The 19,732-nt window shown below is 37.9% G+C and overlaps 1 protein-coding gene across 4 annotated transcripts in view; it reads right to left on the minus strand.

Moving 5' to 3' along the window:
* Positions 1-1,527: 1,527 nt before the first annotated feature.
* The window catches only part of GREB1 (growth regulating estrogen receptor binding 1), an 87,032-nt gene continuing 68,827 nt past the window's right edge, over positions 1,528-19,732 (minus strand). For 3 of the 4 annotated variants that reach the window (XM_072926355.1, XM_072926357.1, XM_072926356.1), the window contains 11 exons: positions 17,516-17,618; positions 16,614-16,772; positions 14,834-14,976; positions 13,912-14,073; positions 11,880-12,084; positions 10,892-11,066; positions 9,753-9,971; positions 7,287-7,422; positions 6,557-6,757; positions 4,912-5,050; positions 2,969-3,279 (listed from right to left, as the gene is read on the minus strand). In XM_072926355.1, the coding sequence (XP_072782456.1) occupies positions 3,116-3,279; positions 4,912-5,050; positions 6,557-6,757; positions 7,287-7,422; positions 9,753-9,971; positions 10,892-11,066; positions 11,880-12,084; positions 13,912-14,073; positions 14,834-14,976; positions 16,614-16,772; positions 17,516-17,618 (1,806 nt within the window). In that variant the 3' untranslated portion in view covers positions 2,969-3,115. Of the gene's footprint in view, positions 3,280-4,911; positions 5,051-6,556; positions 6,758-7,286; positions 7,423-9,752; positions 9,972-10,891; positions 11,067-11,879; positions 12,085-13,911; positions 14,074-14,833; positions 14,977-16,613; positions 16,773-17,515; positions 17,619-19,732 lie in introns of all 4 variants that reach the window. The other variant, XM_012572819.5, reaches the window with a different exon arrangement.

Genomic DNA, 19,732 nt, shown 5'->3' on the forward strand with positions numbered 1-19,732 from the left:
ATTAGTGCTTAAGTGCTTGTCAAGAGCTCTTTAACAGAGAAGAGAGGATGGTAAGAAGGAAAATAATGTCACCTTTCCAATAATCTTCTCTATATTTGGACTCTGACAGAAGCTGAATCGTAAACTGCTTTCCTCTCTGACAGACAATTCAGAACATGCTAATAATATTATCTGCAGGTGATAATAGTGGATGACCGAATCAGAAAGCATAGAAGGTACTAAAGAAGAAGGCAGAGGCTATAAAAAAATTGTTTGCTATCACACTGTCAAGTGATTCCACAGAATGCAGAGTTCTGCTTTATTGCCACATCTGAAAACAGAAAGGAAATGCTTAAAAGATTTGTGTGCATAATGGGCATGGGCCAAGTTTTCTCACAAAGATCACTAGAACAGAAAGCCAGTGACTCCTCACAAAAGAAAGACAAGAGAAGAGTGGAGCTGGGACCTGGGTTCCCAGCCCTACACATGCACATATGGTAAAGAACTATAGCACCAAGAGTTGCAGCACAGGATGCCAGTCCCACCCAAACAGATTTGCTTTAATTTATCATTATTATTTATCTGTATTACTTTATAATCTCAAAGTCCCAGCTGGACACAAAACCTAAACTGCCTTCTCCATGAAAGCTCACATTTTAGGGGTGCTTAGCTTGTAAACTAGGTCAGAGATGAAGAAACTTTTGGATGGAGCTCTGAAAGCTGTCTCTCCCTGAATCATCCACCATAATTTTTTGGCCTCCTGTGAGCAAAATGCTGTGTTTTCCTACCATGTGGGTGCACAGATGCTCCCACAGCATGACAGGAAGTACCTGCATTTTGGTCAGAGTAAGGGCATATCCAGTCTTACAGGATGTACTTTCCAAGACAATGGGCTGTGCATGCCAACTTTCATCACACACAATTGCTCATAAATATAGTCCATGATGGAGAATGACTGCGCTTGGTCACACAACAGGCACAGGTCTGCTGAGGCCAGGCCCTGGGACCCCTATCGTCCATACAGGACACTGTATGGAGAAAAAGGTTAACACGAAACAACACTCAGGAGTATGATGGCTTCAAGTGACTATCAGCTGTATTTTGTCAAAGTTTTGGAAACTTTGCGGCAAAGGAGAGTATAAGAAAGGACATGACTTATTTTTTAATTAATTTTTTTATTACTTTGTACTTTAGGGCTTTTTTAGTTTCTTGGAGAAAATGGATGTCTAAGCACTGACAAAGCAAATATCAGATCCAAAACACAGAAAAAATTAAATGGAAACTTGGTATAAGTTGTTTAACTATTTGGTTACAGGAAAGGAAATTTCAACTCACTGTCTTTCAGTCTGAGTTCTTGCAAAAACCCCTATATCTTTGTTGTCTTATGTTGTAGGCCATTAGGAAGTACTATATTTTCTCTTGATCAGTTCAGGTCATTCCTTAATTGTGTTAACTCCTTTCAGCCAGTGCTTTTCCTCTGGATTTTTTTTTTTTTATCCCTACAAAAGTGTGTGTACTTATTGGTCCAGTACATCACCAAGACAGATGTCCATGCAGCATGAACTTTATTTATAAAGACATAAATGTCACACTTCCTTAAAAAAAAGTTTAAATTAACTAATCAACTGGTGAAAACTGAACAGTAATACTATTTACATAGGCCAATGCTCACCTTCCTTCACAAAACTTAAAGTGAATTCTCACTCTGAAACACAAACAATGAAATATAGAAGCACACTGATTGCCAGCAGTTTCCTTGTAGATAGCAATCCACATCTCTTACAGAATTCACAACTTACAGAACTTACATTTTCTCTGTAAATTAACCTAAATTAGCTCTTTGGCACAGTCATACCAATGCCAGCGTTTCAAGGCCAGTGCTGTAGCAGACTCAGCCACCCAATGGCATTTCATCTTTATAAAGCACGATCCCTCATTGGTTGTATCCAGCAAGAAAGGCCTGCCCAAATATTAGATATCCTCTCACAATGTCTATACTTATCCTTCCTACACCTTGTCTGAGTGACGTTAACACTGATTCCATAAAGACAAACAGGAAGCTTGCAGCTTAGACAGCATTCCCAAACACCGAGACAAAGACAGTGACCACTGATTTAACATTTAGAGCGCACAAAATATCACAATGCCTGGTGCTGCTCAAAAACATGGTTTTAGATTTTCACCTGAATTTCTCAGCATTGTAATCTCCATTTTCTCACTCCTTTGAAGCACCTTGGCAAGAAAATATCCCCAGAAAGTGTATTGGGAGAGTTTTAGAACCATTTCATAGGCTTTCCTGAGTGCACTTGCCTCAGCTTGAAGTCTACAGCCAGTCTACAATTTAGTCACAAAACATCACTGTTCTAGAAATAAATCACTTGCAGGTCAGTCCCACCATTTGATCTCTTCAGTTATTCAAGTTAATATCAGTTTCATGTTTAAATGCTTAGATTTCATTTTATCCAGGTTTAAATGCTCAGATTTCATTTTATCATCTACCTTGTTAACTCTCTTCCTTATGCTAATAAAACCAGACATATAATTAATCTTCTACTCCAACAGTCCTGCAAGGTAAAACTATCCAGTGTGGCACTTATTCTAAAAATTAAAGCTTCAACTGAATTCCTACTGGTAAAGAACTATACTTTACAAATCTTCATATAAAAAGTCTACCTGGATCAATCAGAAGCAGTATACTACAGAACTGTACTAACTCCTGTTGCCCTCTGCCCACTGATAAATAAGACTTGTAAACCAGAACCTGCTCCTAAATTTTCATTTCCTATTTCTGTAATGTGCAAAAAGTTTCCTAACCCTTTTATTTATGAACTTGCATGTGGTCTTTGTCACTGGAGAAGTGCACTCATTGACCTCTCTTCTGCTATGAAATGCTTTCCACCATGTAAGTCTCTGTGTTTCTATCAGGAATTAGGGATGACTTCCATCAGAACATTAAATTAGAAAAGTCACAGCAGTGTTTGTAAATATGATCTTAAACTGTCTGATTAGATATCATTCTAATAAACAACAGAAAACAGTCCTGTTTCTGTTCAGAAAGCAGAGCCTCTCAAAAGTAATTTCATGAGATGGTGGCAATTAGTGTCTTGTGTCATTCAAGAAATGTGTCTCTTTTCAATTAAATATGTCGTCCAGTCAGGAAGAAGAGTGGTCTGTCCTCTTTGGCATTGGCAGTCTGGAATTCGTCCCGCAGGCGGAACTGCCATTCGTCTTCCAGCTCCAACCGGACAACAGTCTGGCGGAGAGAATTGCGATCCTGGCAAATCACACACAGCGTGGCACCTGGGCAAACAGGTCAAAAGAAACTCACGTGAGTATCCCCTTTGTTCTCAGATCACTCACTTCCTACCACCCTGCACGGAGAATTCTACTCCAGAAGTTACAAATGGGCTTGGGAGAAAATTGAGCCGCTTAGGACTTGAGGAGAGCTATGTTCAGGATCTTCTTGTGTAACTTGAGGTACCGCATAATCATCTAGCAAACAGGACTAGAAGCGCTTTCCGTGATCCTTAGGGTAGGAAAAGTAAAACTGGCAGGTTTAAGGAGATCATGATGGGTCCTGACAGCAAACCAGATAAAAGCCTTACATCCTTTCCTGTTGTAGCCCTCCTGATCATTACCTTTGTTTCACTGAGCCCTCAGGCAGCAAAACCCACGCGTCAATCATTGTGATGGCTGACTAAGCTCTTTGTGCATTGCTGCCCAGAAATGGTCCAAACATGTCTTTAAAACGAATAAATTTTAGTGGTTTTGGATTGGTAAACACATATGCTGGCAATAAAGAATCTGGTCTATGTGGCTACAGACACAATCAAATCCAGAATGCCAAACTAAAAAAATCATACGTCAGTAACCAATGCCAAGTGTCCTGTCTGGCATGCTGATAACCACTTTAACTTGCATGCATGGCTTCATGGCTTCTGAGAAAAGTCCTTCTTTAAGAGAAAATAATTACCTCACCAGCATACAGTAATCTAAATGAGAAATGGTAAGTGGCAATGCCCAAGACAAAAAAAAAATGTCTGTGAATATAATAAAAAGAAACAAGACAGACAGTCACATGGTGACTGGGTTAGAAAATCAAGCAGACTGCCAGGGGAGATGGAGAAATCCCAAAGCAAACACACTGTGTGCTACATGATATAAAAATTGACTGGCTTATACAAAATGAGACTGACTGGTAGCCTCTGTTTTAGCTGCAATGAAGAACACAGTCGTTTATAACAACCCTGCCAGTTTCAAGAGGCACGTTTCATGGCCAGTTTCATGGTGCTCTTATCCCAGTGACAGTTATAGCTGAGAGAAACAAATTCCCAGAGCACCAAATGCCTAAGATAGCAGCAGGAGGATCCAAAAGGAGTTTGCAATGTGACTGTCTACAACACTAGTGGAAGTTAGTTGTCTCCACTTCTATACACTGTCATAAGGTTTACATGGAAAAACTGGGTATCAGGAATAACTCTTAAATGGGCCAGTTTCTATTTCTAAAAATAGAAAATAGATTTTGATAGAGGCTTGTCAATCACCCATTTTCTATTGAAATTTACAAAAGCTTCAAGAACACAGTAGGCAAATACTTCATGCATAAATCTTCAATACTCAGTTTTAAAAAAGAGTAAGGAGTTGTGCACATACTTTAGGCATGATGATATGGATCTAACATTCCATCCCACTTAGAAATCTGCAGAACTTGTAGCACTGGTATATATCAGTTTAGTACAGTGCAGTGCCAGCATGATCAAGCATCAGAGTTGGGTGGGACATATAAAGACAAATATGAATACATGCATATACATATATATGCATATATATGAAATAAATAGAATACATTTAAAACACAGATAAAATAGATTTTCCCCACATTCTCTGAGACCATGTCACCTAATTCTTTGTAATAAAATTATTGCAGCTCACCTTTAAGAAAATGAAACTTCTTCAAAAAGCTAGCTACAACAAAGGAGTCACAGAGGTACAGCAGGAGACCACTGAATGTCAAACCAGAGGAACTGATATTCAGAGAATGAGGCCGAGAACTCACGTAGCAAACTGCAATCTGATTGAGAGAGGGTGGAAAAAAATTAACATCTTTAGAGCTTCTATATGAAGCTTCCAGTATCTGCACTTGATTCAAATTCAGACTTTCTTTCCAACTCCAAATATTATGAGCTTTATAGTTCCTTCCAAAACATAGCACTACTTGTTAACAATATACATAAGCACAATTCATAATATTCATAATTATGTACTGTTACTACTCATTATTATTATTATTATCATGAGGCTTAGATGTGATAGAGTTTGAAAGCTGCAGTAACAATAGCTCCCCACAACCATAATGCTGTGACCTGCCCAGCACATTTTATTTATATGTGAGTAAATACAATAATTCTACAGTCAGACAGGAAAAGGACGCTTAGAAATTCCAAATTTCATTTACATTACAATAGGATTACTTAAGTTAGTAGAGTTATGCATATACATGAATTTATGAGGTTTCCTCTTGCCTAGTTTGTTTTTATGGCTACTTCTGAAATCCAATAGGAATGGGAATATTTACAGCACTCTTTCAGGATTTATAAATTCAGATTAAGGGAATCTTCCACACATATCTTTGTTTCAAAAGTGCCACTGTACTCATACTCATCTGGCATGATCAGCATGATTGAGTGGAGGAGGAAGGCTGAACCTCAGCAACTAAGACTCTGTACCAGTATGCCTATTCCATATTCCTTCAATCCTATTGCATCATATTACAGTTCAGGCCACAATTCCAGAATGAAATTGAAATAATTTCACATGCTGAATGGGTTGGAGTTGAAAGGATGCAATGGATGAAGACAGTAACAATACAATGCCCTCCCACAAAGCTTGTTTTTCCAAACATGGTGGAAACAAAAGCCTAAGAACCCAAAATGTTGTGGGAGCAGCATACATGGGAAGGTTATTACACAGCTCTTTGGAAGAGAAGTTCAGTAAACCCAGAAAACTGAATTTAATTTGGTATTCAGTGAAGAGATAAAAACTGCCCCTCTCTCCTGAATCACACCACCCTAGAACCAAATTTCTACTGACATATTTGAGTTGAAGTATGACCTTAGCTTTAGATCCAGACTCATCAGAGAAAGCCAACAGCTCCTGAGACCTAATGTCAATTCTCCCATTCCCACTGGTTGTCTAGTATTTGATTCTCTGCTTCAGCTTATCAATCTGAAGTGAACTAAAACATCTGTATATTTGAAGTGCTTTCTAAGGGTTATCTAGTATTTGTAAAACACTCTTGTGGAAGAAATTTTCTGTAGGAAGAGCCAAATTATAGCAGATTGAGAAAACACTTCACAGACTATATTAGTATTTAGGACAATTCTGGGATTTCTCTCCATGTACTTTAGTTGAAGCCTCTGACAATATCTCTATGAGACTAAGAATTTGATTTTAATATTATAGGAATGTACCTGATTCTTCAAAGGTGTGTAATTATTATTATGGAATACATCAATAACCCATCCAAAACAGAGTCTACACATTTCTAGAGCCACTTGGAGATTGTTTTGCTCAGTACCTGTGGTCCTAAGTTAAGGTAACAGTCCACAGATAGCACTGGATGGCTGTAATTCTTCAGTGAGAGAGGAAAGAAGCGATGGCTGTGATACTGGAGATACTTTTCAAGGAGCAACTGAGCAGGTGCTGCCAAGAAGGTGTGCTTGCTGTCAGGAGCACAAATGTACTGAGCAGGGGAGATTGAAACTGGAGTGTCAGATACCTGTGAGGAAAAAATATTTATCATACAGATCAATCTTAATCAATCAAGTTGTACTTATGTGAATTCTGGTTTGTATGAAATACATCTCTACCTTACAAATCTAAGTTTTATATAAGAAGAAAAGTTATTAGCAAAACATATCTGCAACCAAAACAGTTTCAGTTTCATAAAATTATATTTGTGTTTATAGTCTTTGAGGTTTCTTCTTTGAACTCAAAGTACTCCTACCTATGAAGTCACATGAAGATGAGCAATTCTACAGCTGTAGATAAAATCCACATAGTGAATGGTTACTTGGATTGCAAAGAGACACTTTAGATGTTTTTTGAATTTCTGAAGGAAAACTATAAAGGAAAGTTGCATTTATGACAAGTATATTGTGGAGTTCAGAAATAAATAACTAAAGAAGCCCCATGTGGCAGGCATGCCCCATTACTGGCAACAGATGATGCGCCAAAATACCTCAGTTCTCCTAGTTAAAAGGAAAACAGAATTTTAACAACAGTGCAACAGAGGTCTCAGTTCCCACCTTAGACTTTATGTGGAAGGATCGTTGTCCTCCTACTGCAATTTGCTTTTTCATGACATTGAAGTGGTTGAACCGACAGATGAGAAGGCCAGCACTGTGGACACGCAAGTTGAAGTCAACATCGTCACATGTAAATCTGGAAAGAAAAAATCATAGCAGTTCAGAGGAATGTTCCTCATCACACACTGACAAATACAAGCACTCAGAACCTTTGATCAGCACCACAAAAAGGACAGGTATCAAACACACTGACCCTCCACCAGTGCCTATCGGTCAGAGAAAGGGGCTTCAGCTTTCTAGTTATAAACTAGGCTGGAATCAGTTTGAGAGGACCAGAATGTGAGAGGAAAACACTTAGGGAGTGAAAGGATCAAAAGCATGAAGTGGAAAGGCAGTAAATTGCTAAGGAAAATACTCAGGAGTATTTTTTTTTTTTTGCCTTTTATTACAATAATGGAGCCTTAAGAAATTGCTACATACATTACTACCCCAAATATGGTCAAGGAAATTTATTCTTTTGATTTCTGAGGAAATGGATGAGGAGGCCTTACATTTGATTTATCAAATGCATAGACGTATCTGACTACTCATTTTCCCCTCAGAATATGAATAGCTAGCAATTTTTTCAATATTCCTCCACAGAACTAATGTAATTTTATTTTAGAAATGAAAACTATTTGAAGGCAGGGAGTCTTTATACAAGAGAACTGCTGAGACACTTCTGTACATTTGATAAATCAAATGTAAAGCCTCATCCATTTCCTTGGAAAGCAAAGGAGAAAATTAAGCAGAATGAAGCCAAATATCCCTGATATTTGAGCTAAATTTGACCCATTTTAAAAATATGAGGGAACAGAATAGAAGGTAAACTCCTAAAGCTGACTAAATTCAAATACTGTCATGTCTGGAAAATTCAGACTCAATTCTCCATTTTGAATATATTTATTACAAAGGAAACAGGATGATGTGCAGAACCAGGGCAGGAATTTAAGCAAACTGAGCAATCAGTGCAACAGTCAACATCAGTGAGAAACATGACATTCAATTATAGGTTTTTAAAGTTTTGTCTTTGATCTTAGCAATATCCACATGGTTATTAGATATCCCTGACTGTCACTGTCTCTGGGTTTTAAAATGTACCTTTTTCCTTGCCCAGGCTTGGAATGCCATACAATACTCCACACTCAGCAGTACCCACACAGGAACGATGAACCTCATGGGGTTCAAAGACAGAGGCAGGAAATGGGTGGTGTGATGTGGCATTCCTGACATTTTAACATTGTTGCTTGTACTCATATAATTTTGCTTTATTGTCACTGTCTCCATTAGCCCATCATACATAAGGTAACACGCTCAGGCAGCCTGGGAGCACAGTTCTCCCCTAGGAGACGCACAGGGGCAAATTTGTTCAATAGAAAATTGACAATAGAAATATAGATCATCTGTTTATTCACAGAATAATGAACGGAGAATGCTTCCCTGCAGTTATAAGTAAGCTTGGGCCTCAAAAGATATCTTCCTGAGTTAGCAAAGTTCTTCTGAAAAGCACAGTGATTGATGTTCAGTTACCCAAGTTTTCTACTCTGTGTAGAGCCGTTTTTATTACTTGGGTCATCCCATCCAGCTTACAGAAAACCACCCATTTCATGTCACACCTGCCAGCCCCATATGGATGATTCCATATTCTAAGGCACTGAAAGGCCAGTGTTGTCTAGACAAGTGAATCCCACCTCTACTGATATAGATACACTTCATTCTGTTGTAATAAATGCATGTCCTTCAGAAATGGGGGGAAACTCACAGTTTATTTCACACAGATCAGTGATATTCTGTGAGACTATGAACCAGTTCTGTTAACTGTGGTAATGCTGTGCATGACAAAATTATAATCTGATATATCCTAAGTGGGACAATAACTGAAAAAGTGGGATTTCTGAGACAGCTGAATGTGAGAAACAACCACCAATGTGAACAAGACTCATTTATTCTTTTCTTCTGATTTCCCTGATGATAGGGAAATTTGGTATGCTGCAATATTGATAGTACACATGTGGTATGCTGCAGTATTGTGCTACTCAGCGTAAAAAGCCCAGATATATAAATCAGAACGAGATTTGGTTATGCACCATCCATACATCCCTGTTTCCTGTGGAAGGGAGAGCAGTTAGGCAGACCAGAAGGGAAGTACATTCTTTACCAAAGGCCACTTGTACTAGACCAGTACTTCAGAGTACACTGCTGTCTATGTCTATCCTGTCATTTAGTTATCACTGTTTTATTTGGAACTATAGAAATTAATGTCTTTTTTCCAACTTCTGGCAGCCTGGGGAGGATTTGAATCACCAGTAAGAAAACAAAGTCTACCTGTATGCCATTCACAACCTCCCTAAAAAAAACAAGAGCTTTGGTAAAACTTCCTTTATTTGGATCATCACCTTTGCTGAAAAGTGCTACCGATTCACTTACCTGTTCTGATTGTACTGTACATTCTGTGTCAGATCCACATTCAGCATAAGGAAGTCATGCACATGGCAGCAGGAGAATGGGTCCTTGATCTCAGCACTGTTTGTTTTACTGGACCATTTCCTCATTCCAATTAGGGCATAATGAGTGACATTGGGAGTTGCTTCAATGTGTTGCAGAATTTGCTTCAGGGAAACATTTCTTTCAGTCCATGTATAGTCACTACAATAATTATGAAAATGTATTAATTTAAAAATATATAGAGAACATTCAGAATCTCTCTCAGCTGAAGAGCAATTCTTAACAGCTAGAAGTTGTTATGACTTTCAGGTAGATAACTTCAGTGTTGTCTTAATTTACTGTATTTTTTTGTCTCTCACTATAGTTAAAATTAACTAGTGCTTATGTGGTGGGGACTGGTATGACAGATCTGAAACTTAGTCTAGATCTCTCAAAATATTCACTCAGATATGTAAACTTTTTAAGTTACCTAGATAATATTCCAATGAATCTTGGAGAGTTGCTGACTTGTGCCATAACTTAAGCACAAAGTATTAAGATTCTTCTAGCCCACCCCTAGAGTATATAAATCTCATTTTTCACTGAGTGTCATTCTCTCTGAAAGTTTGCTGTAAATTCTGCATAGTCTGTACATGGAATAGATAAAAATATCTAGCACAAACAATATGCTAAAGCAATGAAAACAAAAATGCTAGTTCAGGGATTTGGGGAACTCATAAAGGAGACATACAGACTGGGACTGCCAAAAGAGCCAAAGAAAATCAGTTAGACAACTTGCACGAACTGTCATTTAGCTTCCCTAGAAAAATCTGGTGAAAAATGGACATGTTGTCCAGAGTATCAGGGAGTGTTTACAGAGTCTGAAATCTGCAGTCCAAGTAACTCTAGCTTCAACAGCAACGGCTGCAGGGCACACAAATCCTCAGGGGACAGGAATGAAAAACAGGCACTTCTCTATGGGCTATGCAAAGACAGATACCCAGGAAAGTACTGTCCTTGGGCAAATATAATTCTCTGCTTGTACAGGGTAAAAGTTGTAGAGTAGCAAACATAATTTCAAAATTACATGCAGAGAAAGGTTAAAAGAGATTAAATGAAAAAGCATATATTACACTATTTACCTTTTCCTGTCTCCTGAACAATCAACTTCTACTGCATTCCACATAACACAGGAGTCATCTGAAATGACAATGAAAGGCCAAATATCCTGGGGTTTTATCCCCAGCTCTTCCTGACGATTCCGTTCAAGCTCCAGGTTATGATAAGACAACTCTTTTATCAGGAAGTGTGCAGCACCTGAAACCATGGGCATAAACCACCAGATTAAAAATAGGGGCAGAAACTGTTTGCTATGAACTCAGAAGCCTTTTGAAGTGAATATTTCTGCACAGACAAGAGTATAAATCATTCTGAAGATTTTAACCCCACCACCACCCAAAGCCAACTTGTTTTGTCATTTGCCAATCAAGTGACTTAAAGAACCACATTGGCAAGGGTGAAAACTGCAGCCTGACTTCTGTGGTAAAGATTTGCTAGTTTCTTAAGGATTTAGTGACTACTTCTTTTCATGTGACAATATTAGCATCTCTTAGTGCAAAGAGTTAAGACATGTTGACTGACCAGCTTTCCAGTGAATAACACTGGAAATTGTCCCTGATGATCTACTTTGAATGTTTGTCACTACTGCTGCATATAAGTTGCTCCAGCAGCACAAGCAAAGGGTTGAGTATTTCACAGATGTTACATTAGCAGAACTTACCTGAGGGATATACCCAACCAGAGCAACACTGCACATGCAAATAGCACTCAACTTATTGCCACAAGGAAACAGAGTCAGTAACTCCATCTGAGTTTTAACACCCTCAGTTTCCTTCAAAGACAATAGAAGAGTAAAATATTTCTAGGGTGCAACTCAATGAGCTTGTTCTAGGCATCCTGGTTTAAGAGAAGTGTATCTTCAGCTGTGACACCTTGTCTTCAGAGGGGATCCAGATCACCAGATCAGACTTCCTAGCTGCAAGCTGTGGGTCTACATTTCACTGTCCAATAACAACACCAAAGGACCCAAGCTGTGTGTCCACATTTTTTAGAACCTTTTGTTACACTTACCTACTCCTGCACTATTGAAAATGCTTGGAAGAACAAGCATGATGTGGTTGGGCCAATACTTCTTATATATGGCCATTTCATACTCCTTGACAACCAAAACATGCAAATGACTGGCTCCATCCATTGCATGATATAAATTGAACAGTCCATGTTCATGACGGCCAGTGGTGGGAGTAAAAGTGGGGCTTTTTATGTAATCTTCACTCTGTAGGTAAAAAGAAGTGCAAGCTTCTGTATTAATCCAGGGAGAAAAAGGAGAAATAGATTCTTCAGAAGAATAAATCAGATCCACTAACACTAGACAAAGTGACACATTTTAAACTTCCTTGATAGGAAAATAAACAACTTTTATAAGAATTGGAAAAAAGAAAACTCTATCATTTAGGTTATTTGACCGATGAGAGTTTGGTGGAATAGACAGGACTGTTAACCTTGGCCTGCCAAGTGCAGAGATACCTTAAAGATAGATTGGAAGAGGATTTAGGTCCGTATAATACAGGACTGTAAGAAACACCTTACTCCAAAACTACAGTACAACTTTTTTGACTGGAGCAAGGGAATAGAAAAAGAAGCAAAGGGAGAATAGTCATTAAATGTCAAAGCCTCAAAACAGGTCAGTGGCAGAAGCAAGAAAAGAATCCACAAAGATGCAGTGCACCGTTCTGACCATGTAGCCAAGCACAAGTTTACTGGGTGAGGGAGAGCAGGAGATGTGATTCTTACATTGCTGTTGTGTTGCTGTCTTGGTTCTTCTATTTAAAACTTGAACTGGAAGGTGATATTGATTTATTACTGTTTATTGGAAGCAGCTTATTTTCTCCAAGATAGAAGTGCTACTGCTTACTGCTGTTCCACAGATTGCTTCAGTACTCCAAGCACTGTGGCCTGAGCAAGGCACAGCTTCACCTTAGACATGGCTATCAGGAATCTCTGTAAAGGTCAACATCTCTGCACCAGTGTGGCCTCATGTCGAATATTGTGTGCAGTTTTGGGCATCACAATATAAGAAAAATATTAGAATATTAGAGACTGTCAAAAGGAAGGCAGCAAAGATGGTGAAGGGCCGTGAGGAAGCCGTATGAGGAGTAGCTGAGGTCACTTTTTCTGTTCAGCCTGGAGGAGACTGAGGGGAGACCTCACTGCAGTTACAGCTTCCTGTGAGGGGAAGAGGGGGGACAGACACTGATCTCTTCTCTCTGGTGAGTAGGACCCAAGTAAATGGCCTGAAATTGTCTCATGGGTGGTTTAGGTTGGATATCAGGAAAAGAGTCTTCCCCCAGAGGGTGGCTGGGCACTGGAACAGGCTCCCCAGGGAAGTGATCACAGCACCAGCCTGACAGAGCTCAAGAAGTGTTAGGACAGTGATCTCAAGTCACAGGATGTGACTCCTGGGGATGGTGGTGCAGGGCCAGCAGCTGGACTCAGTGATCCTTGTGGGTCCCTTCTAACTCAGCATATTCTGTGATTCTGTGGTCAGAGTTTGCAGAGCCTGTTAAATAGATGACCTTACAAAGTGTTTTCTACACGCATGACATGTGATTCTTTATACAGTCTTGAAGCCATGACTAAGAAGATTCTTTGAAAGCGTTATTTTTATATGAAAGTAACTAAGCATTTATGCAGAATAAACAAGGATATTCCACTGCTTTTTCTCTACAGAAAAAATGCTTCCTCTTACTAATGATACGATAAATGAAATCATATCTTTCAGTTTCTTTGCAGAAAGAAACTGCAAAGAATTCTCACTTTAACATCTTAAGCCCATAACCAAAACCCTTTTGTCACAGAAAAGACTGTTTATACCAAAGTATCAACCTTGAGGATGAGCAAAAGATAGACCTTTTGGTGTCTCAACAATTTTTTTTCACTTATCCCTTTCTGGAAGAAAATACAAGCTTAGCATAAGGACATCTTCATTGTCTCTTGGCAGTAGGAACAGTAGTATAGAGAATACTAATACAAGACATTTTGAAATTGGTGGTGTCTCTCTCCTATATATGGCCATAAGTATAAATAAAAATAATCCAGCTACCTTATCTGTGACTAGCGGTAGCCTCATACTTTCCAACTGTCTTCCTGGTTGGCTAAAGACAAAATGATGCTCCTTTGATTTTGGAATGATAAAATGCAGCTGTATCTCTTCTCCCAGCATAGAATAGGAAAAGGCAAATGCATGCAGAGTGGACTCGTAAATCTAAGGATGGGAAAAAAAATAAGATCATTTCAGTTAAAGTCAAATCACAAGGTCTCAGTGTAGTCTATATACATTTACAACATTGCTAAACAGATTACAGTCACTTACTGTATGACATTAGATTTAACTTCATTATTCATAAGTGTAAAGCAATATTCCCTAGGCTAGGCTTACACTAAAAAAATACCAATTAAAGTGTTCCTCTTTTGAAACTATTGTTTCAGTTTCATCTTGCAGATTGTACCAATACTTACAGGCCCCTCCTGGCTTTCAGAAATACTGGCACATAAAAAATAGTATTTGCATTGCTGACACTTTCTTTCTCACATTATAATAGGCAAGAAATTAGAGGGTTATTCTGAGTAAAAGCAAGATGTATACCACAGATAGACTACTCGGTGCTGGACTACTCCTGTATCAGAAGTAGTACCTGGTGCAGTTACTCATATGCAAACTTTTCCACTTAAGCAAAACCCAGTGGAAGGCTTACTGGAAAAGCAGTTTTAACTGGTAGTACACAGGCAGATCACAACACTGAATAAAGTAGTGTAAATGACAAAAGGGTTGGCCCCCTGATCTCCCCAAACTGCAGCCTAGTCAAGGCAGGTAAGCCTCAAGAAATAACAAAATCTGTAAATCAGCTCTATGTACACACACACAACTTCTAAGCCAATTAAAAGACAGTAAATGTACACAAGCTGCGTTTGGGTTGTGTGTGCTTCAGCTTCTGATCTGCAGAGTAACACCTGGAAATCTTTACCTGGTACCTGGGATTGAAACCCATGTACTGATGGCACTGTTCACAGTGATGGTAGGTGTTATATGCTGCATACTTGGACAATCTCATCCTAGTTGTTTGACGGCATGTGTACATATCTTCCTGTCTCCTGCTCATTGATCTGTCTGTTAAGAGAAGAAACAAATTAAAAGTAACATATATGCAAGACTAGAATTTATTCTCTTGTGACAGACTGTTTCTGTCATTGAAATCAGCTTCTAGGAAAAATGGCAATATAAAACATGCACAAAACAAACCAGGAATTCATTCTGAGCACAGTATATTTTATAAATTGCTATGCACAGCAAGAACTACAAGGAATTATGTACAAATTTATTATTATCATAATTCAATACAGATTTTACATAAGGCTTAGATGCCTGATCATTACAATTTTCATTGTTGCTATTATTGGTAGTATGCTTACAAAAGCAATAAATAGTAAAAAATTTGCCATTCTGTGACAGACATCACAGTAGATTACGTGAAATGAATTTGGCAATTTAGTGATGTTGCTCCTTAGTTAATATCTGTATTTTTCAAAAGATCCTGTTTGTGAGAGACTAAGGGAAGATGAGTTGTATTTTCTGCTGAAAAGGACTTTGTTATTTAATCTTCCACTCAGATTTTCAGCTTCAGTTTCAAAAATCACAAGAGTGGAGTTTTCATGATCTCTCTGAGCAACCTGCTCCGTGGTTTGACCACTGTTATTCTGCAAATATTTTTCATACAATCTAATTGTAATTTTCCATATTGCAATTTGTGTCTGTTATCTCTTGTCATTATACTGTGTATCTATAAATGCTTTTTTCTATGAATTCCCATTAGGAAGTTGAAGACAGCATTCAGATGCACCTGCTAGACTTCCCCAAACAAACCAAACTGAAACAAATCCAATTCACTCAAATTTTCTCCATATCTTGGTGGCTGCTCACTGGCCTCACTTCTCTATGTCAATGTCTTTCTCATATTGGGAAGCCAAAAACTTGACAGAATACCCAGATGTGGCCGTAGAGTTGCCATCACAAAAAAATAATCACTTCCGTTGACCTGCTGTTAGATTATTAGTAAGCCATTAACCCAGTGGAGAACTGGTGGCTCATGTTAAAATTGTTGTTAACCAGGACCATCACGTCACCTTTAGCAAAGCTGCTGTCTGTAGAGCTGGCCCCAAACTTGTACAGCTGAATAAAATTATTCTATTTCCAAGTGCAAGGGGCACATTTGGTGAACTGTTCAACAGGGTCCTGTTCCTGAGGTTCCACTTCTCCAGCCTGCCAAGGTCTTTCTGAATGGCAATGCTTCCTCCCTGCCACCCAGTCCTGCCTGTGGATGTCCAGCTGGCTAGTTCAGAGGACTAATTCACACATCAGTACTCCAGGAATCTAGATCTGGGCATGTTCATCACATGCTTTCCAAACCTAACATAAAACCTAAAAAATAAACTCATAGATACTTTTAACTACAAAGCTAATTTTACGCACATAAATCATTGCATTGCTACAGAGCAGGACAATGCTACTTTATAAAATCATCCAAATACACAAATTTAATGTGGAATTAGAGCTTTTTTTAATTAAGGATTATCCATATAATATTCCATAAGTAATTTATAAGGGTCATACTCTGGTACTTCATCTGGAAAACTTGAAATCTTTTTTCACTATTACTTATTGACTCTGCTTAAAAGTTTAATAGGATTATCGCATTAAAAACAGTAAATACATATATATGTACCAAACAGGATTTAAAAAATTCTAACCTTCACTGTTCATAGTCTGAAGCTTTGAACAAATCAGACTTGCATCTTCATATTTTGGATCATGGATGGTGTAGTCAAAAGGCATCTTCTTAAATGACTCCAAATCTGGCCACATATCTCCAGGCTGATGGTAGTATTGATCAGATTCTTCTTTTATGTCTATGATATTTTTGAAAAATAAGAATTCAGATTTTTTTTAAGCTCTTTATATAGCTATAGATGGTTTTGCTGTACCTATTATTCCTGCTTCATTTTTTCTTTCATTAGTCTGATGACACAATGTCATTATGCACCAAGAGGTAAACTTTTGCACAAATGTACCTTGCACCTCAATGCAACTCTACCTTTTAAAAATTATCTTCATGTCCAGTCTGACAGAAATACATCTGGAAACACAGAGGAGTAATACACTGTAAATAAAGCAAGTTTGGACTAAAATTAGATATTAGAGAGCAGAAACTCCCTTCCCTCAGGTAATAACAAAAAATAATATTGTGTAACAACAAAATATGACATTGCTCCTCATGGTATAAATCTGACAAAATTTCAATTATTCCTTTTATATGCTTTACCACAAACATTCATTTCAATTCTACACTGAAGACCAATGGTTGGATATAATTTAATATACATAAATACACAAAAAACAGAAGTATGTTCTTTGCTTAAATTCTTAATGATGAATAAAATAATAAAATATTCTTAAGTATCAGTTGAAGATCACAGAGAATTTTTCTTACAGTATTTATATAATGTAAAGCAATTGAAAAGGTGAATAGTAAGGCATAGAATATAGGTGAAAAAGGTGAATAGAACAGGCATAGAATATACAGACAACTGTATTTCAAATTAACATAACAATTTTCTATTGTCTCCAGAATATTTTTATATCAGGAACTTACTAATGTTGATTTCTTCCTCATCATAAACATCCACTTCTGTCAGTCTAATCAGCATTCGGGACAAAATACTGAGGAACTGCAGATAGGCACCCGTTTTCCCTATCTGTAAACATAGGGGGAAAAAAAAAAAGTAAAATTTTGCTTTTCACCATCTTAGTTTTCCACATATCTGGAAACTGTAGCTGTGGTGAAACTGAATATTAATATTCAGCACTTGGATATACTTGTTATTTGTGTATTCCTTGGCATAAATGAAAAGCTTAATGTTCAACAGTTTTATTCTCTCTGTGCAGAAGCCTAGCTGGAAAAGTTTTATATCACAGGTCTAATTACAGACAAGAATTTTCTCTCCTGATGATAACATCATAACATAGGTTCTACACAGGCAATGAATATTTAAAAATCACATAAGCTCATAAAATGCACAAACCCCCCCCCTCAAATTAAAAGATAACTAAAGAATTATCCCAAGCCTTTCATTTCCATATGATTCACCAGTACACTGCCTGCTACTGAAGTACAGTCACTCTCCTGAGGAGTAGAAGTGGCAACGCATCCCTGAGAGAGCTCATGCTGGCCACTTCCACTCCTGAAGGACATGGAATGTGCAACAATGTCCTGTTCCACCTCTCATGCTGAAAACACATTATTTCCCTTCCAATCTTTTCAAATTACCTTTAAAAATCCATTTTAAAATTATCTTAAAATATAATTTTCTCCTTTCTTTTTCTCCCCATCAACACAGCAAACATTTTCCCTTCACTACATCAAGACTATTGCTGGAAGGTATAAACCACAGTCAGTGATTTACTCAATGGCTTGTTCTGTCTGTCACATGTGGTTTGCTGATGATAACATCAAGCACATAAGGCCATGTCTAAGCAGGCAGCTTTAAAAACCATGATTGTGTGTGTGTGGGAGAGGTTAACACATAGATCAGTTACAACACATTGGACAGCAACTGTCTGATTTCACAAAGTGGCAGCAGATTTTGGATTAGGTCTATATTACTACTGAATTGAAAACACAGCTTCACTTCCATTACTGCTAGGACATGTCAGAAGCACAGGGTGTTGGAATTGCTAAACAGAGTAATAAAGTTACTATTTTCCATCTATGACAAGAAAAATTTTCTTTTTCTCTCAACACTTGAGGAAGGGAGGCTTTAAATTTGAAGTAATAGACATTTGTTTTGGTCAAAGCTCATTATCTGCTGTTTTTCATATCAGACTGCAGTTTGAACAGTTGCTCGCAAAGGGTGGATAAGGGTCTCATTATCCATGTTCTCTGTTGAGAATCAAATGTCAGCACACAACTCTGTCATCCTGGAGTAACACAGAAAAAAAAGTGACTTTGAACAGAGGAAATGACAGCATGGACTACAGTCAGTCCATGGACCAGATGTTTCTAACTCCCAGTTTTGTTTTTTATGTAAAATCCATTGAAACTAATGAGAATTTTTCCTCTGACCCTGGAACAAGGTTCTGAACTTGGCTCCAATGGCTACTGATTGAGGAGCTAAAACAAAACCATCTTATTTTCCCACATCTGAGGCAAACAAAGAAAATACTTTCATTTGTTTTCCTCACGTCTGAAATTACTTTTTTATTCTCCTATGAACATACTCTTTTAAAGTGCCTCTGATCATATTTTCATTAAACACAGGGTAGCCTGACAGATTAAGTTTCCTAATTTCAAACGAGATCATTTATCAAAAGCACACCTGTCTCCTTGATATTAGATATCTATATAAAAATTAATTCTTAATCTGTCTGAAGTATATACTTAGAATTGTCAACAGAACAACCTGCTGAAAACCTTACATTTTCTTTTTTATATGCATTAAGATTTTATTGTATCAAACTCATGTATTTTTCTTTCCTTGGGGATCCAGTCTTTGCCAATGGCTTTTCACAATGTGTGTGGGAGTGATGAGGCTCCTGCTGTGTGGTGCTGAGATGAAAAGCATCAGTCACCAGGCTCAAGTGCACACAAAACTGTAGGGTCATGTCAAAAACGCTGGAAACCACAGGATGACAAGTGCTACATGCTACACTGTAATGCATGCACTTAGGCTATTGCATGCATCAGATCTTAGCCAATTCTCATTATCTGTCACATTAAAAGTTTCCGATTCTGTACTGTGAGTTTTATGAACTGCTAGATATGAGCAATGCTGTACATAAAAAGCGGTTGGGAACTTTCAGGAATATCTCC

The sequence above is a fragment of the Taeniopygia guttata genome, chromosome 3 (assembly GCF_048771995.1).
Source record: "Taeniopygia guttata chromosome 3, bTaeGut7.mat, whole genome shotgun sequence".
NCBI lineage: Eukaryota > Metazoa > Chordata > Aves > Passeriformes > Estrildidae > Taeniopygia > Taeniopygia guttata.